Source organism: Python bivittatus, unplaced genomic scaffold, assembly GCF_059951505.1.
Source record: "Python bivittatus isolate LINGU-HERP-01145 unplaced genomic scaffold, Pbiv_v1 ctg000320_np1212, whole genome shotgun sequence".
Lineage (NCBI taxonomy): Eukaryota > Metazoa > Chordata > Lepidosauria > Squamata > Pythonidae > Python > Python bivittatus.
Window position 1 is genome coordinate 3,859,411 of NW_028277052.1, and position 26,575 is coordinate 3,885,985.

Here is a 26,575-nt window from a genome sequence, read left to right on the forward strand (position 1 = left end):
TTTTCCCACGGGGAATGTATCGGATCGCCCTCTTTTTTTTGAGCAAAGCCGGCAATGGTGGATGTCTGTAGACTTCTCATCGCGCTTCGGGGAAACCAGTGGACCAGCTCTAGTTTGCCTCCCGTAAATAAGTGGGAATCTAAGTTCTCGCTGAAGAATGGAGCAGACCTCGAATGGTTTTAATTAAGGAGAACGGGGGTGGAGGGGGGGGCGACCGCGCTCTGCTCGCTTCGAGGTTTTCGGGAGTTCACACAACCCTCCAGCCCTCGCCGTCCTTCCCAGCCTCGCCGGGGCTGCGTTCGCACGGCAGACCGGGACCAACGCCGCCAGCCACCGGCGCGTAGTGCGAAGCCCGCCGGGAGGCGCTTTGCTGGGGAGGGCGCCCGGCACACGCGCTCCACGGAGGCCGAGCGCCACGTGGGAAGCCGGCGTCCCACCCCCGCTCGCCCGCTCGCCCGCTCTCCCCTCCTCTCCCTCCTCCCTGGCGGCGAGGGCGGGTATTCCCAGCCGGGCCCCCCTGCAGCCCCGCTCCGGCCCTGCCGAGGGCGGCGGAGCGGGGGCGCCTGCCGCTTTAAGGCAGCTCCCGCGGGTCGCGGGCTGCGAGAGCGAAGGAAGTGACGGGGCGAAGGGGCGAACGGCGAGCGCGGCCAGGGGCGCCCCGGGAGGGGACCGGGCGCGCGGGCGAACCCCCGGACTGAGAGCGGGAGGCGGGTCTCTGCCGGAGCCCGGGCGGGTCCGAAGGCCGGCGCGGGGGGCGGGCGGACGGCTGGCTGGCTGGCTGGGTCCGCCCTCCCGACCAGCCCCGCCGGCAGCCGCTGTCCTGCCGGGCGCGGAGCGCAGCGAGCAACTTCGGGAAAGTTTGCGCGCGGCTGCCGGAGGAGCGGGGCGCGCGCCCGGGCTGAGCCCCCTCCGCGCCTGCTGCGCCGCCTGCCGCGCCGGCCGGGGATGCCCGCTCGCGGGGGCGGGGACGGCCGGCTGCCCGCCGCGCTGCTCTGCTCGCTGCTCGTCCTGAGCGGGGCGGCGGGGGGGGCCTCGGAGCTGCGGGTGCGCGTCCGGCTGCCCGACGGGCAGGTGACGGAGGAGAGCCTGCAGGCGGACAGCGGCGCCGACTGCGTCAGCCTGGAGCTCCGCAAGAGCGACGGGACGCTCGTCAGCCTCACCGCCGACTTCAAGCAGGTGCGGGGCGCCCGCGGGGGCGGGGGGGGCCGAGGGGCGGCGATCGGCGGGTCCCAGTGCGAGGGACGGGGAGCGGAGAAGGGCCGAGCGGGAAGGAGGGGTGACTTCCCTCCCCCGGAGCCCCCGCTGCGAGTAAGAGTTGTGTTTGTCAGCTCCACTTTCATCCAGTAAGGGGGATCTGGGTCGTCGTCTTCTGCCTGTGATGCTCCCAACAACCCTGTGAGGTAGCCTAGGCTGAGAGAAAATAGCTGGCTACGCACCTGGGGCTCAAGAGGAACTTAAAGTGCTCTCAGCTTTGCCCTTCTCAGTTCGGAAGGACAGTCCCTGGCTTTGTAGTGCTGGGTGAACCAGCCCACTCTGGTTTATTTGATCCCATCATGCGGCTCCTGGACAGTCAACGGCCTGGAAAGAGGCATTCGAAGCCTGGGTCTGGGGCTGTCATTTATGTGCTCCGTCTGCTGCACTCTCCAAAGGGGAACTTCCAGGCATTGGGGAGGGGGGAGAAGTGGGCGGTGGGCTTTCCTTCAGAAAGGCATGGTTGCTCTGATAACATTTGCACATCTTGGCACCGAGGACCAGTGGAAGTTTGCAGTGGCGTTTATCTTTCCATGTTCTGCTGTTTTTATCTCCCCGTGCTTCCCAACTAGTCCTCCCACCCTTTTTTCCTTGCCGATACCCAGTGAGGACACGACTAGCGTTGTCCTCCCCCCAAAGTAAGAATGACGGCCTCAGGGGGTTCTTCCAAAATTGCACGTGTGCATCTTCCCCTTTCAGATCTGCTCAGATCACAGCATTTTTCAGGGCAATCGGCTTCATGCTCGTGGCTCCCAGACTTCAAAAGTTTCTTTTTCTTTCTGTTTCAGGCTAAAAAAAAAAAAAAAATTCTCCCATGTCGACACTCTACCTGACCTCCTGAAAAGGGGGACCTCAGGCAGTTACGACTTGGGAGTAGCCTGGAAGTTTATGCCTAATTAATTTGAGTCACTTACTGCATTAATGCAACCAGAAGCAAAGGTGGCTGGACAGGCCACGAGAATGCCAAAAACCTCAAACCATAGTTGGCTAATAGGTTTATTCAGCCCAACCCAGAATCTGCAAGCGTCTTCTGGTTCCTTTGATTAAACAGTGTGTCTGTCAGGGGCCAGAAGCGTCCCTTGCCTGTCCTGGTGCCAGCCCTCTGGAACAAGGTCCCACCAAGGTCTCGGTGGGTCCTGCCCTGATGACATTGTGGGAGGCCTTAAAGACGTGGCTGTTCTCCCCACTTTGCTAGGGTGGACGGAGCCCCTGGTACGATGTATTTGTATTTTTCCCCCCGTTTTTGGTTGGATATGCCATCTTCTTATCTGTTTTATGTTGCATTTTTGTCTTGTACTGTTATATTGTGAGCCACCCAGAGTCAATGTGGATTCAGGCAGCCCCTGAATTAAATAAATAAAATTAAAATGGAAGGGGAATCAAAACACGAAGCCTGAAGTTGGTGGCCGTGCGATTCATTTGGAAAGTGCCCGGTAGTTCTCACAGACAGCTGCCTCTTGCTACGAGGGTATCCAGAGGGTGTGGTCCAAAAAGTCAAGGTGATGGACCCAGCAGTCTCACCTCTTGTGGCAATGAGTTCCAAAGGTCACCCACGTGATTGCCTGTTTTTATAGGTGCAACACATGGGTGATCTTTGGAACTCATTGCCAGAAGAGGTGAGAATGGTCTCTGGCTTCGTTTCCTTTCAAAAGGAGTCAGTGACATTTGGCTGGGATACAGCAGGCTGTGATCTTGATTTCTTGCTGATGGACTTTCTGGAAAGGACAGGCAGAGAGCATTCCAAGGTTATAAAGAGAGCGTGTGTGGCTTCTAGATGATCTCTGCTTAATGAAGAGAACAGGACAATGTTACGGCTGCCGTGAAGAACCACCATCACATCCAGGCTGGTTCCGGCACCTTGGAGCACTGAAAACCGTGGGCAGGCTTTAGCAGAAACTCCGTGGCCCCAAAGCCTTGGGGAGGACACCGTTAGCATCTTCTTAACAGGCCGCTGTCTATATCCTTGTGGGCATCAGTGTATTTTTATGGGGCCCACATGTGTGCGATGTGATCACATATACCAGAAAGGACTATTGGGCCCTGATCTCTTCCCAGGGAGAGACAGAGGCCTGCAGGGAGGGTGGGAGGGACAACAGAGTCTGTGTTTATAGAAGCTTCTGAACTGTGATTTCTGGAATGAGACATATATACAAGAAGGGGAAGCAGTGGCATGCAAGTCTCTGCAAAGCTATTTCTCAGCAACCTGATGGGAGGGAGGTTGCACGGCTGGACACCGGAAAGGCCTTTTCTATGTTCTGGAGAAGAAGAGAAGGGAGAATTGGCTATCTTTCTGAACTTGGACTTGCCCCCAAATCTGATGCAGAAGATTTAACTGTTCTCCAGCATGCAGCAGAGTTGGGGAGGGCTGGGGAAGAGAGACATGCAAGCCAGCCAAGAAACAGAGTCCGAACATGTGGATTCCATCCACTTCCCTGGTTGTGTGTGTGGCTCCTGCGTAACTTGGTATAAGGAAAGGCAGCAGAAGAGAATAAGGGAGTAGATGCAGGAAGGAAGAGGGAATTTCAAGCTGGGTGTGTGAAGAGGATTCTACAGCCCTTAGATTGCAAGTCTGTAGGAGTCTGTAGGAGCAGAAGGTCCAGGCTTTATCACCGAGTTAAGAAATGTCCTTAAAAAGAGAGGGCCTCGTACCCACCCCGTTGCAAGAACTTTCCAGGGTTGGAGGTCTTCCATGGGGCTGCATCCATGCAAAGCAGCACGTGCTCTGGGCTTTCATCTGTCTGAGAACAGCACAATTGAGAGAGACCGCAAGGCCTCTTCTTATCAACACAGACCATTCTTCCCAGCCTTTATGCTGGAAAGTTATCTTTGGTGATTCTGTCCGATGAGCTGGCCAGGATCACAGGACAGCCTCGGAAGCAACAGCCCTACAACGTTTCCATTCCCCAGTGAGCATGAGGCAATCTCTGGCTTGGAATCGCCCCACCTTCCAAAACATGTGGATGGAACAGCCAGAGGCAGCTACTGGGGAGGAGAAACGTTACCCTGGGCTCAGCTCAGTACTGTTCCCTGAGTTGTAATTGGTTAGGAACACCCACCCACTGGCAGTGATATATATGAGATAATACTTCCTGCCACGAGGAAAAGCAGAGAGTAAATTACAGGCAGATAGAGCAAAGGTCGCCCGGGAAAGTTCTGTAATCTTGTCTAGAAACGTTGGGTGCATCCGTCTCTGCTCGCCTCTTTCTCTTGGAAAGTGTCATTTGGAGGTCTTGAAGCTCTGTTATGGTGATGTGACATCTGTCTAGTTTTCCGTATCCAGCTTGGGAAGCGGACTGTGGCATTGCTGGCTAGGAATTCTTGGAGCTGTCATCTCTCCAGCTTGGTGCCTTCTGAAGAGGTTGAAAGATGCTTTAATGCAAGCCCTCAAACTTCTACCCACACCCTGCCCAGCTGTGTGATCTTTGGCCATTTAAAGGTTGCCTATCCATTCTTGGTACAGAAGTCCCTCCTAGGCTAATTGGTTTGACCGTTGGACTCCGAGACCCAAGTCTTTGGTCTAATCCAAAATGGTTTTTCTCACAATCTGCTCCCAGCTACTTTCTTTGCACTCATTGAATAAATACAGAAGAGAGCTTTTTTGGTAAATCATTGGTGGAAAAAATACATTGTTATTAACTGCTTTCACCATTGCCCTGCGGTTCCCACATTAAATCAGAGATGAAACATCTTCCAGTTTGCAGGCATTTGGAGAGTACTGAATTATTGGGTGGAAAAGGTGAAGTCTCCTTCGAGCTGAACTCTACATAAGGAAGCGCACAGTTGGCCCTTTATTTCTTTTCCTGCTTCTTCAGTCTCTCATGGAGACATTCTGTAGTAACCCTTTAGCACGGAGTTGTTCCCTTTACTCATTTATGGCCTTGCCCCTGGCCAGAAGCCGATTGCAACAAGTACAGACTGCCAGAGAACACGCCCATTAAGGCAAAGGTGAAGTCAGACTGGACATTTGGGGTTCCCTTTTTTGGACTTAACCAAGAGGTCACTTCTCTCTTTTGGAACCAAGGACAAAAGGCCTTGCGTGACATTTCTCCTCCAGAGATGGAGGAGGAACTTGCTAAGATCTTGCTAAGTAGCAAAATGTGGAGAGAGTGCTTCAGGGAGAATCTATATCAGGGCAACCTATAAGGTCCCCTAGCTGGTCCCCTTCCTCCCCCGCTTTCTCTTTACAGAAGGGAGGGGGTCTTGAATGTCAGCCCAAAGGTTTTCTCATTTCTTTTCTGTTACTGCAAAGCATCTTCTAAAGTAGGAGTGGGCAAATGGAAGGAAGGAAGGAAGGAAGGAAGGAAGGAAGGAAGGAAGGAAGGAAGGAAGGAAGGAAGGAAGGGAGGGAGGGAGGGAGGGAGGGAGGGAGGGACCCAATTCTTGATGAGGCCATCTTTAGAAAAATGCATATTCCATTTGTGCCTCCTATGATGCACTTGTGAACACTGCAGAAGAATTTAGGTGACTATTCATCATGCATCCCTCCACCATGCCCAGTGATTAATTTCTAAGAGGACAAGTACAAAGGGGATGCTAAAATTTGCCCCAAAGCAGCTGGTCCCCATGACTGCAAAACCAATTAAGGTAAAGACTACATCAAAAAGAAAAGAAATTCTTGATGTTTCAAGCATGTCCAGCTTGAAATTCCCTACATCAAAAAGAAGACGAGAGCCTTGTTAGTTTATGGCAGACAAAAATCAGAAGGAATCTGGTCGCACCTTTTCTGACTAACCAATTTTATTAAATGACATAAACTGTACCGGCTACCCTCCTAATGTGTTGGATTTCCATTCATAGCATCTCTAGCATGTGCATACGAGCTAGGAATTCTGGGAATTGAAGTCCAAGACATCTAGAAGGCATTGCTCTTGAGACAGGCTGCTGTGGATAGAAGTTATGGTGTTTCCAACTGCCCTAGAGAGCTTGGCCAATAGTGAGAGATGGAATGGGTGTTCAGAAGATCTGGTGGGCCACAGGTTCCCCACCACTTCTGTAAGGCATTTATTCAAGCAGGAACAAACACCAAAAATCTTGACTTCCAGCAGAGACCAAAAAGGGAAGGGTCCTTCTGGAAGAACTGGGGAAGGTCTAGCATTTCCAGATGTTTTGTATTTCCATTTTGGATCCCACCCCCACCGCGCACACAACAACTCTGTTGAATTCCACAGCACTGATGCTACAGCTTTGAAGCTCTTTTGATTTTGGCCTGACACGTTTAGGGGAAAGCAACTCAGTGCTGAGAGATATCTATGGAGACCCTGCAAGATGAGGAGAAGGGTATGTGCCAGACAGAAAGAAGACATTCGAAGCATAGAAAATACTCTTTCTAACAGTGTTAAACCATGTTAAGGACTGAGTGCTTTGAGCACGACTGCAGTGTTGGGAACCAGCATCCCCATTACGAATCATGGCTTTAGCATTATCACTTTCTCTTCCCTGGAAGAGATGATATGGATATAAAAGAAAGGCGCTTTTCAGGAGAGCCATACAGACAGAGAAAGTTTTCCCAATTAAGCTGCTGTTTGAAACACAGGCATCCAGCCGGTGGGAAAATACAGCAATCAGTTAGCAATCCTTATCTCTGTCATTAAAGCCATGTTTATTTGCTCACTGCACATACATGGGGCCCTTTCTTGGACTGTGGGTAGTTGACTCCTACTCCTCTTACCCAAATAATGGAAAGCTGTAGTGGAGGGATGGGCCTGAATGGGGGACTTTGCTGTTAGGAAATTCTGTATCCAAGATCCAGGTAAAAATCCACACGGAGCAGGTTCCTGCTGGTCAGGATTGAACTGAATTCCCTGACATTGTGCTAGGCAGATGTGTTGAGACTACAACTCCTATTGTTCCCAGCCAGCAATCCAGGCTAGGGGAACTAGTCCCTTGATTGGCATGTATGCACACACACACACACACACACACACACGCACGCACCCACCCACCCCTCCTTGAAAATATAAGTAGGCAAAGGGTGTCACGTGTGCATTTCCCAGCTTCAAATGAAACAAGGAAGCTTGGCAGCTGATGTTAAATGGGACTTTACTCTTTTTATGTGGGTGGGTGTGCTGGGTCTGCGCTGAAGAATGGAAAGTGAAAGAATGTCTGAAACCTCGGCATCCTGGAATTTTTGATCTCTGTTTGCATGGCATTGGCTCGTAACTCTCCATTCATCCGGAGGAGAGAGACGTCACCCCCCTCCACTACACCCCAGCTCAAGTGCCAGGAAATTCAGAAACTGTCTCTTGAGTGGTAGTTAAAATTCCAAAGTGCGGGGTCACACTTTGCTGCATTTTTTAGGCTAAGGCCTCCGCTGGGATTAATTCTTGGCTGTCGTGCAACAGCTTGGATTGTTCCACGCGTGCTGCAAAAATGATCCGAGGTCCCTTGTAATGATCCCCTGAAAAACCACACTGTAAGTGGAACGATGAGGTTTGTTATAGGGAAGCCCAAGATAACACCCCTTCTCCAAATGTTTCGACTTCAGCTCTAGGAATTCCCAGTTGGCAAGGTTGTTAACCACGCTAGCTGGAAATACCAGGGGCTGACGTCAGGACACTGCTGGACAAGGATAGGGAGAATAACGTGCTTTGAACACTCTGGAAGCTTGCAGAAATGATGCATTCCTTTCAACCAGTCATGGTTAAAACAAGCCAAAGCTTGGTGTAGGGTCTGAATTGATACTATGCTCAAATACTGTGTTTAGTATTAGAGGAATTTTCTACAGTAGCTGTTGAGTGCACCAATGGAAGAGCTCAAGGACCAGGTTAGGGACAGATCATCGTGGAGAAAATCTGTCTGTGATCGCTAAGCGTCAACACCGACTCGATGGCACAAAATCGTCATCGTCACCTTTAGTGCTTGGGTAGGTGAAAGATGATGATGTAGCACTCATATTTAGTAAAAAGCTGATTAAAGGTCTGCAACCTGGTGCTTTCCAGATATTCTGGAAACGACAGCTCCCAGATCACTGACCGTGGGCCGTGCCCACTGGGAATTAGCAGAGCAATCGTCCATAACAACCGTGGTTGTTTATTACCAACTTCAACACTGCCGTGTGCTTAATGCTTGAGAAGTTGCTGATCATGGAAAGTTTTTACGTTCAGAGTTGTCCACCTCCAAGTATCCTGCACTGAGAACAGGCAGCGGACGCAGATTTTGTGAGTTTCCTAGAGACCTGTGGCTGTCAGTTGTTGGAAACAGGCTATTGTTCTTTGTTCTGGCACTTCCATCGGGTGGCTGTCAATGGAACATCAGTTTTTCTCAGCTCAACTTGGAATGGCTACAAGGACAGGTCCCTGCAGAGTTGTTTAGGTTTGGGCAACAGTACAGAAAGGGTGTAACAATGAAGATCTGGAATATCCATATCTATCTCCATGCAAGTATTAATCAGGTCACTCCCTGCTTACCTCTTTGGATATCAACCAAGTTTGTTGAACGTCCTTGGTTTGCCCCTGCACAACCGCATCCCCCACAAGAGAGACACAATTGGGTGCTTTGAAAGACTTATTTTAAAAACTATTCTGGAGCTGATGCTACCGGGTTCCTACCCATTTCTAGAGAGATGGAGGACTTCTAACATTCGCCTTGGAGAGGAATTAGTCTGGAAGTTGTAAGGCCAGCTCTCTGCAGGAGTATCTCCGCAATGTTAAACATTAGCGAATTTATCACATGGCTGTTAAAGTCTATGTTTCCTGCTGCCCTCTGTGAACACGGGTAGAGGAGAGCTTCAGCAAAGGTGGCTGTTGTTATTCTGGAGGACCCCCCTGCAGGTCTGTAGAGGGGTTGCATTTTAATTGAGCACATTTTTTTAGGGAGGTGGGGAAAGGGTGGTCCCTTTAGAAGATGGGATGTTCTGGTGAACTTGGAAACCGAAGAGATGTTGCTGGTTGGGATTATGGTCATAGGGGGGCTTTCATGCAAAAGAACCCCTATATATAAAAGAGAATTTAATCTGGAAGTTCTAGGCATCATTCTGTAAGTAGCTGTTAGTATGGAGTTTGTACCCCTGTAGTGCCCACACTCCATACACTTTATTCTTCCTCTCTGAAACCTTTTCCCTCCCGCCAGTCCTTTGCAAGGATACTCAAAATCCTTCCTACTTCATTCACCTAAATGCATGCATGCACATACTGCTAAACTGAAAAACCAGGAGGGTAAAGAAGTTTGGGGTTTTTTGGAAGGCCTTGAAGACCTGGCTGTGTGCCCGGGCCTGGGGTCCCGAGTGTGTGAAGGGCCCCATTTCCTGGCTATGTTGACACCAACAGATCATAATATCTCTTGGCTGCTATTTGAATGTAATTTATTTTTGGGGTTGTGTTTGAACCATTTTAATTGTTTTTAGGGTTGCTCACCGCCCAGAGTCACTGGTTTGAGATGGGCAGCTACACAAATTGAATAGATAAATAAAAAGTAGGTAGTGATTTGGGTGATCTTCCAGTTGCGCTCATCCCTCACCTGCCTAGGCTGCTCCCTGTGGCAGGGTTGCTGAATGCCCCTGAACAAGCAGTTGCCATCAGCTGGGACATCTGTGGATGTGCTGATGTCCCGCGGAGGCTTGTGGCTCCGCTGGAAAATTTCACGGAAACCCCTGGGCGCTGGGTCCTTCCCTTGGCCGAGAAGTTACACTGTGCTGAATCTTCCGTCTCCCTTCTTTTTTGCTTTTTTTCTGGCAGGAATCGCAGGAAGGGAATTCAGGGGAAAGGCTCCTTCTCGGAAACACACACGCACACACACACGCAAGACAACCTAGTGAACTGACGTGCAGGAATTCCTTCCATTGGAAGCCCCAAGGGAATTTCGGAGGGGTGGGTCAACCTGATCCATTTCCAGGGCAGTGCTAGAATTGATTTCATTCTTCTTCTTTTTCTTTAAAGACAGCTTTCTTAGTTTAACTCGCTGAAGCTGAAGGAAGCTAGCCAGAAAGGTTACAGTAAGGAAACTCATGAGTAAACCTAGTTCCTTACTTTATCCAATTTTCCAAGCAGAACATTTGTGTGTGTGTAAAGTTAGTAAGCTTTAAAGCCCCACTGAAGACCTACGAGGCAAGATCTTCGTTTTAAATTTAATTTTCAAGGGCTGAGAGGAAGAGACAGTGGCCTTCTCCTTTTGTATTTGTTTAAAACTCCTGACGTTCTCAGTAAGCCAGAAAGCCTATAAACAAGAATGGAAAAACAGATTCAAATTAAAAACAGCAGGAAAGAGGATCCCTGGTGTCACAAAAATGTGTGTGACGTGAGTGGTTTCAGGGAGAGAAATTGACCCTTTTCCCCCCTACTAATTGTCCTTCAATATGATGAACGAGGTTTTTGTTTGTTTTTTTGAGAAGTCTGTCAAAGGAGAAAAGAGAATTTTGGAGATCTCTGGTGACCTTGCACTTATGAAATGATGAGATAGGCAAGGGATTTGTGAAAATGGCCTGTTTTTCATTGCCCGGGTCATTTTTTTGCAAGCCTGTAGCCTCCTGGGCTTCTGCTTCCATTCAGTCCCAAAGGAAAAGTGCAAAAGCAACTCCGTGTGTGTGTGTGTGTGTGTGTGTTGGAGGGATAGGGTACGTGGCATGCTCTTCCATGATAATGCCACAATCAGTTCCTGAGAGAAGTTCTGCCCTTGAAAAATTTTGAAGAGAATCTCTCCTTCCCTGGGGAAATTTGGAGGAATCACCCACCTCCTTCCTTTACCTGTAAATTTGGTAACCTGTTTTGAAAAGCCGTTTCTGCCCAGTTCTAGAGGCAGTGCATCAAACCAGGGGCCCTAAATGCCCCAAGGGGTTGGAAGCGAGATCTTGGGGAGCCAGAAACTAGCACCCCGTTCCCAGGATCTTGGTGCCTCTTCTATCGCAGAGAATCTGGATGCAGCTTCCACAAATGTAGGAATGATCTAGTGGAAGATCCCGCTGCGTGGAAAGTGAGCCCAAAGTGGGTGGCATTGAGCAGATGGGGGTGGCTGGGCTGAACCCAGTTGGGGCAGAGGGATTCTTCTCCACGGGTGGCAGATCTTGCACGAAGCCGTTGTCCACAGACAAAGAAGGTGCTATTTTGCCCACCTTGGGACCCCCTGAGTCAGCAGAGTTTAGGTAAAGGTCTGCCTTTAAAATATAATAAATCAGCTTGAAACAGGCTTGGGTTTTTGCAGCAGCACCGAAGCCTCATCCAAGTTTGGGGTTCACAGTGAAAAAGGAGCAGGGGCTAAACCCAGGGGGTGGGCAGCATCTGCGTCTTCGCAAACAAGATCCCCAAATGGTCAATATGCGCTGCCTGTTTGTCGTGGTCATTTTTCCTCTACGGAAATGTTTAAGGCAAAGTTGTCCAGAAATCAGTTTGCCCTGTTTGAGAAATGTCACCACGCACACATAGCCCACTTCCTTTCCATTCCCCTCCCTAGAGAAGAAGTAGAAGTAGATTGTGCTGCAGGAGAATGGCCCCAAATGCCCACCTGAAAAACATTCAGGATGGAGCTAGAAATTGGGAGAAGGCCGAACCCTGAACCCACATCATCCCACAGGCAGTTATTTCAGTGAGAAAGAAATGCAACCCGGGATAAGCTATGGGTGGAGCATCCAATGTAGAAAAGACGGGCATGTTGAAAGGATTTTAGTTCTTCTAAGAACATGGAGAGTGGATCAGCTTCTAGCAGGTCAGGTACTCAGTCTGTCCTCTCCCCTCAACGTGGTGCTTTCCAAATGTCTCAGCTGGGAATGCTGGAGGTTGTAGTCTACCTAGAGTACCAAAGTCTTTCCCAATCCTACTTGGAGTTGCTCTTAGCAAACCTCCAGACCAAGCACGCAGGCCCCGAGCCCGTCTACCTGGTCCAAGATGACGATGCCGTGTGGCAAATGGATCTTTACAGAATCAAGGATTTTGCCACCTCGCTCAGGACTGTCTACGCTGGGCAGCCATTCTCTCAGTTTTCAGGAAATGCAGCTGTACCGAGGGATGCTGCATGCAAAGCAGGAGTTATGGAATGAATTGGTCACAAAACATGTCGCCATCTCTGCATCTTTCCAATCGGTCACACCGGGCAAATGTGGTTTCTCTCTGTTCCTGAGTATAAAAGCTGCCTTTCGTGTGGTCTTCTCTTTCGCTCTTCAGATGCCTTTGCTCCTTCCATGCTTCCTTCTTGATCATTGTGATGCTCCTTGCCTCTCCCCCCCTCCCCCACTTTCAGCAAGATGCTGGCAGCCGCCACATGCAAAGAGTTTCTCAGCACCCTCCTGTCCACTCCAGGCACAGAACAAATGCCTGCCATCCAGAAGTCTCTCCACATGCAGAGAAGTCTGTAAATATTTAAAATTGGGCTGGCAATGCTACAGGTCCCCCCACTTTTGTCAGTGCAGAGAAAGAGGATTCCTGGGGGGGGGAGTGTCCCCTGGGGAGCGGAAATAGCCTATTGGCCAGATAGGAGAGCACTTCCTCATATGTTAGGGAGCCAAAGAGATTCGGCTTATGGATCCTGTCCTTTTAAGGCAAGAATTGTTTCAGCAGTCATTAGGGACCCTCACGCTTGGCGGAAGAGGGACATTGTCTTCACACCCCATTCTTGGGCTTCTTGCAAGACTCAAGTTGCACGGGTTCAGCTACTGACATCAGCAAGGGCTTTCCACACGCACTCTGGATCTCACTTTGTGGTGGCATCTTCCCAGGCATTCTTCAAAGACATCTTTAAAGTGAGAGAGACCCGAGAAGTGTCAGAAACATGTTTTTCCCCTTAAGTCCTCTTTGAAGGATTAATGAGGTGCCACTGGATCAGACATGACCCCTGGCTGTTGTATGGATGGTGCTAATTGTTTCCATCGGTCCCCATCAGTGATCCATAACTCTTCCAAGGACATTCCTGTGATCTCCTTGATCTCAACAACTTACCTTGTCCTGTATTTCCCTTTCTTCTGTTTCCCTCAACTTTGCCAGAATGGTGGCTTTTTCTAGTCCGTCATCTGTCACGTCCCATGTCCAAAACATCTGAATTCAGACCCATTCCCATCTAGGAATACAACAGTACCCATTTTTATCCCCCAGTAATGGACAAAACGGGATATGAGTGTACACTCTCAGACTCTCAAGTTGAGTTCAACTCCTCCCTGGACAGGTCCGTGTATTTTTCTTAGTGACCACATGGAGGTGGTCTACTACCTTCTTCCAAGATGTCTCTTTCAACTTCCCAAACTAACTTGTCGTTGTAGGGTTTCCTGGTGGTCTCCTATCCAAGGGCTAAATACCCACTTAGCTTAGCTTTTTAACATGAGCCAAGATCAAACAGATGCTTCCACTTGGTCATCTTCTTTTTTTGTTGATTTCCCTATTTCTTTAAGTATGGCTGCTGTGTTGGAAAAAAAAAGAAGAACCACTTGCCCATCAGAAAAAGCCACTCAGAGCAGGAGGGGACATTGGCTGTGATTTGGTTGCATTCTCAATTTGAGCAACTCCGAGTCTGAACATCTGTTGGGGGTAAAGAGAAGCAGAGAAACTTTTGTCTATGTTATACATTCACTGCACTTCATCCCTCCTGACATATGTCAGAGGAAATTAGGTTGCTGCAAATTCTTTCCAGTCGACTGAAGGGTCAGTTGTGAGAGCGGGACTTTTTTTTTCCAGGTTTGGGTTAGCTCATCCCAGCAAAAGATGTTTTAGCAGGCTTGGATTCCAAATGGTGCATTTTGATTGAGGAATTACAAATCTGTGTAAAAAGAGGGGGGCGCACGTGCGTGTGTGCATGCACGCCAAAGTCACAGCATCTTGCAGAATACAACTTTCTAGATGCAAACTGGATTTTCACAATTCCCCTGACCCATTTTTCTAGGCTGGGGATTATCCCAAGAAAGCTGTCATTCTAGCACTATTGTTTATTGACTATTGACTATTGTAGTGCTCTCTCCACAGATTGTGTCTTGTCGAGGACAAATGGATGAGTCTATGACCCAGGGAGGCGACAGGGGGTGGAGGGGGGTAGAGGACATAGGAAAGAAAGGCTGGGAAGAAAATGCAGCTATTTTGATTTACTCCACATATAACTGCAGGGAGTGGAGTGTTGGTATCTCTCTTGGATACATTCGCTCTTTAATCCTCATTCACACATCCCAAAGTCAGGCTGGAATTGATGCAGCTGAACGTACTAAACTTCCTCCGTCCTTATCCTGGTCTTTTCTCTGTCCTCAGACCTACACCTGCCTTTTTTGTCTCTCTTGCTTGGGAAACGTTTGAATTTTGTGCCTGTAGATGGTGCCTTGTGAATAAGGACGAAAGCAGCTAGGGATCCTGAGACCAGATGGTAGACATTTCCTTGCAGGGTGGGGCGGAAAAAGCAGAGCTACCCTGTCTGTTGAACCTTGCATAATTGCATCTGTGCCTTCCTTGCAGTGCAGGCTGGCAGTAGCCCAGGAGAAGGGTTTCCAGGCTGGACGTGGTTTTTCACCTTCACTGGTGATACCAGAATTGAATTGGAGGCTAAGCTAATTTCCACAGCAGTGTGTAAGGCAGTGTTTCTCAACCTTGGCAGCTTGGAGATGTGTGGACTTCAACTCCCAGAATTCCCCAGCCAGCATGGCTGGCTGGGGAATTCTGGGAGTTGAAGTCCACACATCTTCAAGCTGCCAAGGTTGAGAAACACTAGTGTAAGGCAACCTTTCCCACCTGAAGTCTTCCACACACATTGGATTTCAGGTGCCACGAGCTCTAGCAGCAAAGTGTAGAAACATAACAAGGATAAGTTGTCCTAGGTAGGAGGGACAGGGCAAAACCTTGCAAGTGTAGGACTTGATGGTCATCCATGTTGCCTTTCCACTCCACTTGCAAGAGAAGCTGTGTGTGCATCTGTGTGAGAGCATGCTTGGAATCTTTTGGCCCCCTGCATCTTCATCCATGCCCCCAGCCAGATCCCAGCTATTAGCTGTCCAGATGTTTCCTCTTTTGTGTGGCTCATCAGTCCGATTCATGGGAGTGGAGGCAGTGACTCAGCCATGGGACATGTATGTCTGGAATGGAAGATTCATCTCCAGGAAGGATTTAGTCAAAGTTTAGAAGGGTTGCTAGACACACAATCAATGGCCTTCCTTCTTGTGCTCTATAAGTCAAGTGCCTGGAATTCTTGAGGGACGATTCTTGAGGGAAAGGACATGTCCTAACACAAAACAAGCATTTCAAGATGATCTCTCATGTGCATTACCAACAGCAGCTGTCCCACTTGTCCAATCGCTTTGCCCCCTCTTTCATTCCAATCCTGACCAAGTCGACTTGGTCGATGTGCTCTAGTGTTGTAGCTCTGTTGTGTTTCTAAAATCAATCCATCCAGCTCATCAGCTCCACTCGTTCTTTAGTATCTGAGTAAATTCACTGCAGGTGGATTTGGCCCAACCTACTTTGCAGGGTTGTTGTGCCATTCTTCACAAGAGAGGTGGGGTGTAGTTAATTTGGGGAGGGGGGAGAATGCCTATGGTCTGCGCGAGGATCCCATTATATTTGTCTGCAGCATACAAAAAGTGTGTGTGTTTGAAAGCCATTCGGAGCAGAGGCTTCCTGTCCACCTGCTTTGGGGGCCTTTATTTATTTAAGCACGAATGCATTTATTTGCAAAGCAATTCAAGCAAAAACAGAGAGGTCCCTGACCCCAAAGGGTTTCCAGATTATGTCGTTTATTAGGATAAACAAAGAAGTCAGCATGGGGTGGAAGGAGTTTGATAGCAGCGATGAACAGAAGCAGTGCAGAAGCAGACAAGCTGGACCTTTGGGGTGGGATGGCAGAGGAAGGAGATCAGCCCAAGAGCTCTAAGGAAGAAAATAAAGAGAGAAGCTAAAATGGTCCATTTGTCAGCAGCTCATTGAGAAAAGCAATTCCATCTTCATCTGGAAATGAATGGAAGTTTTCTCTAAGTTTTCTTAACATGGCTGATCTCCCTGGGTGTAAACTTGGGGTCTCACCTGGGGAGGGATTGTTCTCTGCATCTCTGTGCTGGCTCACCCTTTTCTACCAGCCATCTCATTCGCTCCTTTTCTCCCCTACCTTCTTCCTCCTCCTGGTTGCTCTTCACGGGGACCTGAGAGGGCTGCTCACCCTGAGAGAAGCCAAAGGCACTTCCTGCACCTCTCAGTGGATTTGGCTGCTCAGGAGATCTCTTCCCTCACTTGCAGTCTGTCCCAAAGCCAAGTTTTCTGTTTAAGAACAAGCTGGAGGAAGGAACAGGCTGGTAGTTCCAGAAGAGACCCTGCTTCAGTTTAACTGGTGTTTTGCAATCCCATTGGGATTTTTTTTAAAAAATTTTTTTGTGACTTTCATAGTATTGACAAACAATGTCTCAGTGATGGGTTGCAGGAAATCCAAGAAAGGGAAAATTAGATTTATCCTTCCTTCCGTCCTTCCTTCCTCCTTCCTCCCTACGTAAATGCCCAAATTTCAACTGTCACTCCACCAGCATAATGGGAAGACATTGGGGCAGGTAGATGGTCGAAGCAATTAGGTTTCCTTGTCTGCTGAATCAAGAGATCCATCAAGAAACATTTTTTCTCATAGGAGGTGAAGATTTTCCGAGCCCTGATCCTCGGGGAGCTGGAAAGAGGACAGAACCAGTTCCAAGCCCTTTGCTTCATCACTAGGCTGCATCGCAACGAAATCATCCCCAGCGAGGCCATGGCCAAACTCAGACAGGTAAGGTGGAGGAAGGTTCTCCAGTGTCGCAACTAGGGTGAGATAAACTTTAACCCACAAGTCTGTTTTCCGTGTCGCTCTTTAGCTTTATTAGTCAGCTCTCTACAGAGGCAAAGACATGCCACGATGTCTCCCAGGCCTGGCTGTTGTGATGGTTTCCTATCTATTATGACAAAGCTGCCTGGTTATTAATATCTGTAGTGAGAATGTATAAGAATCGGCGCACTGTAGTGGATCCCAGAACAAATGTCTGCCTAACACTCATTTTTTTCTTTTTCAGTTGACCATGGATGTTCCTTTTACTGTTCTTTTAATATTTAAAATGCATCTTGTGCTTTCAGCCACGGAGGATCCTTCGGCAGGCTGTGGCCTCCTTTGCCAAACTTCCTGGAATGACTGTGTGTTCTTGCAAAGTTGCGTCATTCCATAGTCAGTCCAGGAAGTGCTGCAATGGAGAAACAGCATCTGTAAAGAGCCCCACCCTATGAAGAGGGTGCCCTGTGGGACTTTTGAAAGAATCCTAGCCGTCTCATACGTTTTCAAATGAACGTTCCTCCCCAGTCTTCCCTATAGGGCTTGGCCCTTTTTTTTCTCCCGTTTTTTTTTATTTAAAAGTCCTGCAAAATGGATGGTGAAATGAATTGCACTTGAGCAGATCCCAAATTCTGTAGTCAAGGTAGGGCCCCAATCGCTAGTCATCTGGTGACAGAAAAAAAGGAAGAGAAAACAAGCATAAGTGAATCCCTGTTGATGATCTAGATCAGAGTTATGGGCGACTGAAAAGGGCAGCTGAGTTTTAAATCGACATCAGGAATGGAAACGCTGATTCTCCTCCGTTTTTCTCCCTGCCAGAAAAACCCACAGACGGTGCGGCAGGCTGAGGAGGTGCGCGCGCTCGAACACCTCAGTATGGATGTGGCCGTCAACTTCAGCAAAGGGGCCCAGCTTAGCTCCCACATCTACAACATCTGTTCGGAGGCCAAGGAGACCATTTACACTCGGGAAGAGGATGTGAAGTTCTGGATGGAGAAAGGTAGGAAGCGTTGCAGCCATCAGGAGAAGGCGCTGTGGTCTCTGCAGACAGACTTGCATCTCGTAATGCCCCCAGTGCTGGGATAATGCAGGCTGATAATCAAATACTGACGACTTCCCTGTCTGCTGTATTTTTCCTTTTGAGACAGATGCTGCTTTGCAGGTATGGAGAAATTCTGAGTGAGTAATGAAGGTTTGTCTGAAAAGCAACAGATACTTCAAACCTTCATTACTCACTCAGAATTTTGCTCCTATCTGGTTTCACTTGCTCCTGTCCAACAGTGTAATTCCTGGGCAATCCATGTTATCTCCCTTCTGTGTTATTCTTTCAGAAGTCCCCTTGCAGCTCATAGCATTTTTTGAAGATCCCCAGTGGAGAAATTCCAGTCCTGAGAAACCTAAGAGTTGAGAGGAGCAAAATGTTCCCTCCTAGAGCCTTCTGACTCTGAAACGGAATGTTTTAACCCCAAAGTGTCTTTTCCAAAGTGTCCTGGAATTGGCCAAGCATTGTTTCAAGGCTAGGAGTGCTTGAAGCAACTCACTGCAGAACAGTCTGTGGATTTAAGTAATTTTCATTTATTTAAATTTAAGTAAAATCTAACTAATCTAAATTTAAGTCCTGTCTAACAGCCCCCCTCCTGAGATTTGAGCCCCTCGCCCCACCCTTTCAGCCTTCCAGAAGGCTGTGAAGACCGACTCTTCCCCCAACATTGGACTAGGAGGGGGTTGAGTCGGGGTCAGTAGTATGGGGGGTCTGGTGTCTATTTTTATCTTGTGGCTTTCTCGTTGTGGCGAGCCGCCTAAGATCACTATGTGAGATAGGCAGCCTTATAAGTTCTACAAATGAATAGATAAACAAGCAAACTTTTCTCCAAACATTTCTTTGTCCTTGACAAAGAGCACCTCTCGGCCCCAAAAAGGTGGTGTGCCTGTGATCTACCCTCCCATGATGTGGGTTAAGAAGGTGACGGATGGTTTGACTGATAGAGGGTGAATGTCAGCTGAGGGATTAGGATGGAAGGGCTAATGCAAAGCCTTCATGGAAATAGGTAAGCTTTCACTAAGGATTAGGTGTGCAAAATATTCCATTATGGAACAGTCTGACTGCAAAACAGGCCTCCTTTCTGAATGTTTTGCTAATGGCCCAACCTTGAAGCAGATCCTGAGTCTGTTTTGAGGTGAACCACTCCAGAATAATGTTGCCGGCCCATTTCAAGGCTGGAACAGCCTCATTTTGGAGTCAGAGCTGCTATTAACTCTGCAATTAGACGTTTTGCCCACAATGAGTAAGGATTTGGAGCAGGAGAAGAGAGGTGCTTTGCTGAGAGCACTTTGCCAGCTTCTGCAGAGAAGGGCAGCATGGTTAAAGAGAAAAGGAGGATATCTGGTGGAAAATGGCAAAGGGGGAAGAACTTCACTAGGGGAAGTGACCTTCGTTTTTCCCTTCCGCCTGTGTCTCCCGCAGGGGTGGATGGCTCCATGTTTGAGGTCTTGCCTCAGTCCGCAGACCTGCCTGATCTGCAACACTGCCGAGTCTGCCCAGATCGCTGGAAGCCTTGCATCTGCAGCTACGCCTTGAGCATCGAGTGGTACCCCTGCATGCTCAAGTACTGCAAGAGCCGAGACGCGGCTGGAAAGGCAACTTCCTACAAGTGTGGCATCCGCAGCTGCCAGAAGGCCTACAGTTTCGATTACTATGTGCCGCAGAAACAGCTCTGCCTGTGGGATGAAGAGACTTAGCAGGACACCTGGGTAGCCATCTTGTTCTGGACTGTGAGCACTTGCCTTCTAGGAGCTCTGGGGAGTGCTACCAAGATGGCCACCTGGAACGGAAAAGAGGAAGGGGCAGGGCATGGAGGGAGAACCCTGCGGGATGCCTCCTGAACATGGTTTGGAGTGAGTCTCTCTGTCTTCTCCTGTAGCCAGCACATTCAGATTTATGGGCAGAGAGGACATTCAGCTTGCAATGCTGTCAAAAGGAAGATGAGGAACATCAGAATGAGGACTGTTAGCCATCTTGAGGCTTCTTGACAGCAATGAGATTTGTGCCTGCTTCTTTTAATAAGGACATGGAGAAGAGAGGGTAGATGTTCTTCCCTGACGACCTCCCCGAAAGGATTAGACACCAGGTAGGTAGCAGGAAGCCTTTGTGGATAGAGGATCTTCTGGACAAAGTCCATGAGCTTCCAATACGTTCTACGTTTGCTACCTGGAGCAACCAGCAGGAGGAGACAGAGCCATGGCGATGTTGGAATCTGGAAGGACGTCCTGGATATTCTCCACATCATTTTGTGCAAGAATAAGAGATTATTTGAGAGTGCTGTGGGATGGCTGTTCACCTACGACCAATTGTCAATTACAAGAACGCCATGTGCTCCCCTTACCAATTTCCCACGGATAACACCATCCCTGGCCAGCTTTGACAACGGCAGTTTGCCAAGACGCACCTGACATATATGCTGCATAATCAGCTGGGTGGATCCTAAAGTATTGGGACGTTATACCATTATACCTTCTATCCTAATACCTAAAGTATTAGGGCCCAACACCCAGCCCAACCACTTGGTCTTGACTGGCTCCCTAATGCTGGAGGTGGGAATATAGAACTCTGGTTCCTTAAAGGTGCAGACCCCCTTTTTTCCTTATAACTCTGCCTTAATTAGAGCTCGTACCAGCCTTGCTTCTGTTCTTCCAGGGACTGAAGATTGCAGACAATCAGACGCATTAAAGAGGGTTCCTAAGGCCTACGTATTTTCTGAGCTTGACGCCCCAGTGCCTTCCTTTTCTCCTTATTAGAAAGTAAAATCTCTATCCATTTCTGTTTCTGAACCCCTCTCCCACAAAACTGTGATTGGCCAGAACAATGCTGTGTGCGTGTGTATGTGTGCGTGTGTTAATTAAACCAAGGGGACCAATGATATGTCAAATTATGAGTGCCCCAGATGTTGGAGAAGCGGTAGCAGAAGACGTTCGGACTACAGAAATGAATGAGATGCCCAGATAGGAAGTGGGAAAGCAACAGAAGAGGGATGTTGCGTACCGTCAGTTCATGCATGGCTGTCTGTCCCTGACCTGCTCAGTTCGACTAGGAGCAGCATTTTCTGAAGACCCATAAGATAAGCAGTTGTGCAAATGCACCCAAGCACACTGTAGGACCTGTACTAAAAGCCTTGTGTGTGCTTTTTCCCATCCCAACCAGGTCCATGGGTGCTATCAACAAAATGGAGAAAGACAGTGGCAATCTGGGACATCAGGGTCATGTTCCTACAACACAATAAACTAGGCTTGGGTTTTTTTGTGTGAGTCAGTGTATTGTGGGAACGCAGCCGAGCATGTTGCATGAAGCGAACATTGATGTTAAGCCATTACACTGGTTTCTTTGCTCCTTGAGAGGGGCATAGCCAGCGTGTCTTGCTGACTTGGGGTTCCTGTATTGTGGAACCCACCAGTTGTGGCCGTAAGTTCTGTAACTGGGGTGCAAAGAAAGACAGTGAAATGTGATTGAAGTTGCTGCTTCACCGACAACAGTCACAGGCTCCCACATCTTTGGATGTGCAGAAATTCAAGCCAGCCTGGTCTTGTCACAATAGGTTTGCAGTGATATAGGCAGCATTCCCTGTTTGATTTCCACCTGTCTTGCCGCTGCTTCTTAAAAACGGGATTTGTTGCAGATAAGCTGTAGACCTGTTACGCTCTCAGCTGATTTCTTAACTTTCTTCCATTTCTGTGTGCTACCTTCCTTCTGTAATTTGGGCACTTCAGACCATTGACATTCAAGTCTTAACGATTCTATTTTAAAAGATGGTATTTATCTATCTATTTCCTAGAATTATGTGTGTGAGAGAGAGAGTAAATGTGCAGTTGTGACTGTGTTTTTGACTGGGGGCAAGTATTCCTTTTGTGCTCTTAAGAAAACTGGCCACATGCAATGAAATAAATGTAAACTTGAATGAAAGTCTTTTTCAAACAAATTATTTATGATTGATAAGCTGAATAAACTGATTTTGGGGAAAAAAAATCTCCAAGGAGTCTATGGGTTTGCCCTAAGACTGTAGCTAATATTGCACAGAGCTGAAATGTGTGCATCTGTGACTGTAAATGAGAAGTGATTTGTTCACTGTTTCCATAGCTGTATCTCAGTACACATATGAAATCAATCATCGGTTCTGTTAGTGTAAGAATGTGCCACATTTATCTTATTTCGTACAAATAAGGAATCCTGGAGAAAGTCGGTCTACACATTTCACTGCAAACTGGCTTCATCCATATCTCTTGGAACTTAGCTTGCTGTTTTTAATATTCTATCAGGTCGTCGCGAAGTCCTGGGGACTATATGGAGAAAGGTCTCCAAGGTCTTGTGCCTCTCACCATATTATGGGGTTCTTTCAGGTGCATTTCTGTGGCTTCCAGTAGTCTATCTGCCCACCTCATGTGCCGTTGGCTTCTTCTTCCATGCACCTTGCCCAGAATTATATCCTTTTCCATAGATGCATCAGCCCTCATGATGAGGCCAATGTATGATAGCTTTTGTTTCGTGATCTTTGCTTCCAATGGACATTCTGCCCTGATTTAGTATCAAAGAGTTGGTTCTCTGAGAAATGTGAAGCAACCTTCTCCAGCACTAGAGTCAAAGGGGACGCTCTTCTTCTTCTCACTCTTGTGCAGAGTCCATCCCTGAACATGATAACGGAATGCCACTGAGTTAACCATAGGTCTTGTCCATGGGTCCAGATGACGAAATTGCCATCAGTGAGTCTCAAGCAAAGGAGGGGTTTCAAGGAATGAGAGTGGAGACTAGTGTTGCTCTAGGTCATCCATGAAGACGGTAGCTACCTGCCTCTCTCTTTAAAAATATGGTTGTCAGCAGTTTAAGCAGAGCAAATACTGTCTGAAATCTGTATTTTGGCAGAATACAAATTTGGAACATGCATTTAAATCTATTATTTTTCTCTAATAGACCAATACTGTCTTATTTTATTTTTTCACTTTTCTTGCTCATAAAATTCTCACTTCTTTGGGATAACAGAGGTGTTAGTTTTTCTAAGAGTCTCCAGAAAGAGGCACCTCTGGGCTGCTTATCCACTGTAAAGCCATTGCACAGTCTTTGTGCTTCTTCCTAGTATTGACCAGTATCCTGATTCATTGAATAACGGTGATGTGCCTAGCACAGAAACCAACTTAACTTGAAAATTAGATCACGCTATTTTGGTTTTCAAAAAATGGTTTTATGTATGTTAATGTCTCGAACATTTCAAAAAGGTCGAACTAAACTGGTTCAGAAGGAACTACAAAGTGGGATGTTTAATATATCAAAAATCCTTTGCCGATGCAGATATCAGAATGCAAGGAAAGTTCTTGAAAACAGAACTGGCTTTGTAGCCCACTAATTTTCCATGGTTTCTGTTAGATAAAATTAAGTAGACTTCTTTTATTATGCAACACACTAGATACAGCTTTAATTCTGACTTGGTCCATGGATTTCTTTGATTAAATAGTTGTTGTTTAGAACTAGAAGTAGGTGTATTTCCTAAACAGCATTACTGTTTTCTGGTGGAGTGTATAGATGTCATAGTCCAACTTATTTCCATGGCATTGGAATGGGGAAGGCTAAAGTTTGTTCTCCTTGCTTGAAAATTTGTGATTCAGTTGTTTCCTCCAGAGCTTTGTGGGGCAATCTTTTCCACCACAAAGGAAAATAATCAGAACGCAGAGAGATTAGTTCTTTGCCAAAATGTCTTCTTTCTCCTGAGTAGTTTGTATTCAAATTGAGGAAAGCGTATTTGCGTTCAAATTTTCTTTTCAAAGAGAAAAGAATTTGGCAGGAATTCTGTTGGAAAGGAGTTGAGTTCTTCCACTGATTTATTGACAAAGCACCTAATGGGTGTATGTAAAGTCTTGCCTTACATTGCACCATCCACTCACCACTGTTCTGCAGCCTCACAGAGTTCACAGATGTATCAAGGGAAAATGCTATGGCTAAACTCCACCCATGTCTCCTATTCAGACTGGGGAATCAGAGAAGGTCCAGAATGATGAAATGCCACTCACATCCTCCATCACTACCATCGATAAAGTCAAGTCAAAATCACTGCCAGGAGACATTCTCAAGAACCCTGCGAGTAAGATAGAAACACAGGAACCTCTTGCACAGGGAGAAAAATTCACAATTTCTTTCAAGGCCTATTTCAGTGCACCATTTGATCTTGCTGGGGTCAATTTTATGCCACAGGTGATACCATACTGTAGTAATTAATTGCTGCTTTGGAAGAAGGGGAAGAGAAATCTCACCATTTCCCCCAAGAGTTTGTTTACATTGGAGACCAGTACACAATCCCATTGAAGCACAATACTGCGGTACCGGAGGTAGCACAGGCTAACCTAAAAAGGGACCAGCATGCAACCTCTCTATATAGAGTCATGCAAATTAGAATATACATCTGATTGGATACAGCAGAGTAATTGATGGCTACAGCAGCATCCTATGGGTCAGTAAGGTCAGATATGGGGTGGATTCTTTGAGTTATTGAGGTGGAACAACAAAAACAACAGTCCATTGAGAGAACAAAGAGTGTATTCTATGAACATAGTTGCTTCTTAATTATGGGATGTATCTTAAACTGGCCTTGGTTCCCAGAAACTATAGTCACCTCCTAGTATTTTCTCCTGGTTTTATCAGGTTTTTTCTTGGCCGCCTCACTGTTTTATAGCTGACTGAGTTTATTGTTCCTTTGGTCCCTGGGAAGGTAATTAGAGGAAGGAGGTGTTTTGCTTTATGATAATAATAATTTATCAAATTGTATACTGCCGAACTCTCAGTGACTCTGGGTGACTCACAACAATCAAAGAAATTACAATAAAATCAGACTTTATTCCACTTACCCTAACTAGCACCATGTTTGATCCCACAACAGCCCATCAGAAATTCATCTTAAAGCAGGATGGATGTGGAAGCAAGAGAGTCTTTCACTGCCTAAAGATTCTCAAAGGAGTTACATAAAATCTAACTACAGTCAAGTAACCAAGGGACAAAAGATTGTCCTGCACGTCAAAGAATACCTTCTGAGCCCCTCAAGATGTGGGGAACTATTGTCTCCAGCAGTCCCTTCAGTGGGCTAGCTGGGAATGTTGGGAATTAACCACTAGTTTGGTCTAGTGGTGAAGGCTCCAGGCTAGAAAGCCAGAGACGTGAGTTCTAGTCCCGCCTTAGGCGTGAAAGCTGGCTGGGTGACTTTGGGCTGGTCCCTCTCTCTCAGCCCAACTCACCTCCCAGGGTTGTGGTGGTGGTGAAAATAGAAGGAGGAAGGAGAATTAGGTGTGTTCACCACCTTGAGTTACTTATAAAAAGTAATAAAGGCGGGATAAAAAAATATTTTAAAAATCTAAAAAATAGCAGCCAATGAATCTGAAGAGCACCACGGGGAATGGTGCCATTGAAAGAAATAACAAACAAAAAAATCATCAAGAATAAATTCTAAAAGACCTATTTGAAAATTCTTCGAGCGATTAAAGTTGATAATCATTTCTGGGTCTGGAGATGTTGACCTGGAGCGATTCCTCAGAGGAACACAAGAGGTCACTCTAGATCCATCCTCCAGTAAGGCAGTCAAAGGCAGAAGCCGAGAAGCAGAGACAGCTGCATGACGAACCTTCAGATTCAGATTCCCAATCTTTTCTCACCAAGGGGATGGATGAAAGGGGACGCTTATGCAATGGATCACATGCAACATTTGCTGGTTTGCACAAGCCACTAACCGAAAAGCAGGCCACTACTTTGCAGCTGTGTGTGCCCTGACCTTGACCAGGGGGTCCCCTCATAGCTCAGGACTTGGTGTGCACTGGAGCAACTGGGTAAAATTAGAAAAGCAAAGTTCAGAAGAAAGTTGGCATGTTGTGCTTGACTCAAAGAACTGGCTTGCCTGTTGCTGAGCACCCCTTTCCAGAAGAGACTTGGGTCTAGACCAGGAGTCCCCCAACTCTTCAGCTCATCGACCCCTTCATGAAGTTTCCGACTGCTCATCGACCCCCAAACTTTTATTATATGAAAATAATTTAATAAATAGCACTTTAGCCAAGAGTACTGTGAATAATAAGAGCCATGATAATAGATCATAAATAATAATGACTTCATAACAAATAGGTAATATTTAAAATATGAAAAATACAAGATTTAACATCCTTTTTTTTTCACTGAAACTGTTGATACCATTAATGCAAAGGATGCATCTGATGAGCACTGACAAGGGCACTGAGGTTTCACTGAAGATCGGCAAGATGGGGGAGTACGCTCAGCACGGGAGGGCAACAGGAATACCACAGGTACGTGTAACCTTCCCGGGGCAGGGGAGATGAGAGAAACAAGGGGGAGAGGGGAGGGTCACAGACACACCATGCAAAGCACACTGGTAAACGAGGCCAGTAACAACACACAGCGGATAGAGACAACTCAAGGCTGCTCTCGCTAGCGGCTGACCACCCAACCCTGGGTAACAGTGTCTCGTCGCTAGCCATCTCGCCCTCAAGACTAGGGACCACGTGGAGCTCTACAGAGACCCCAAAAGATTAACTGACCCCGACTGACCTTCCATCATTTATCTACTGCCTATTGACCCCCCAACATTTACTGGCCCCCTTTGGACCCCCAGCCATTTATCGACCTCTTGGA

At 47.4% G+C, this 26,575-nt stretch overlaps 2 protein-coding genes across 2 annotated transcripts in view; both read left to right on the plus strand.

Moving 5' to 3' along the window:
* Nucleotides 1–547: 547 nt before the first annotated feature.
* On the plus strand, nt 548–21,931 carry OAF (out at first homolog). The gene is made up of 4 exons (XM_088138991.1): nt 548–1,176; nt 16,747–16,881; nt 17,734–17,914; nt 19,379–21,931. The coding sequence occupies exons 1-4, from the start codon at nt 946–948 to the stop codon at nt 19,651–19,653; spliced, it is 822 nt and encodes a 273-aa protein (XP_087995117.1). The 5' UTR covers nt 548–945; the 3' UTR covers nt 19,654–21,931.
* Nucleotides 21,932–23,902: 1,971 nt separating this feature from the next.
* The window catches only part of POU2F3 (POU class 2 homeobox 3), a 72,612-nt gene continuing 69,939 nt past the window's right edge, over nt 23,903–26,575 (plus strand). Inside the window, exon 1 of the mRNA XM_088138789.1 lies at nt 23,903–24,032. Within this exon, the coding sequence (XP_087994915.1) occupies nt 23,903–24,032 (130 nt within the window). The remainder of the gene's footprint in view (nt 24,033–26,575) is intronic.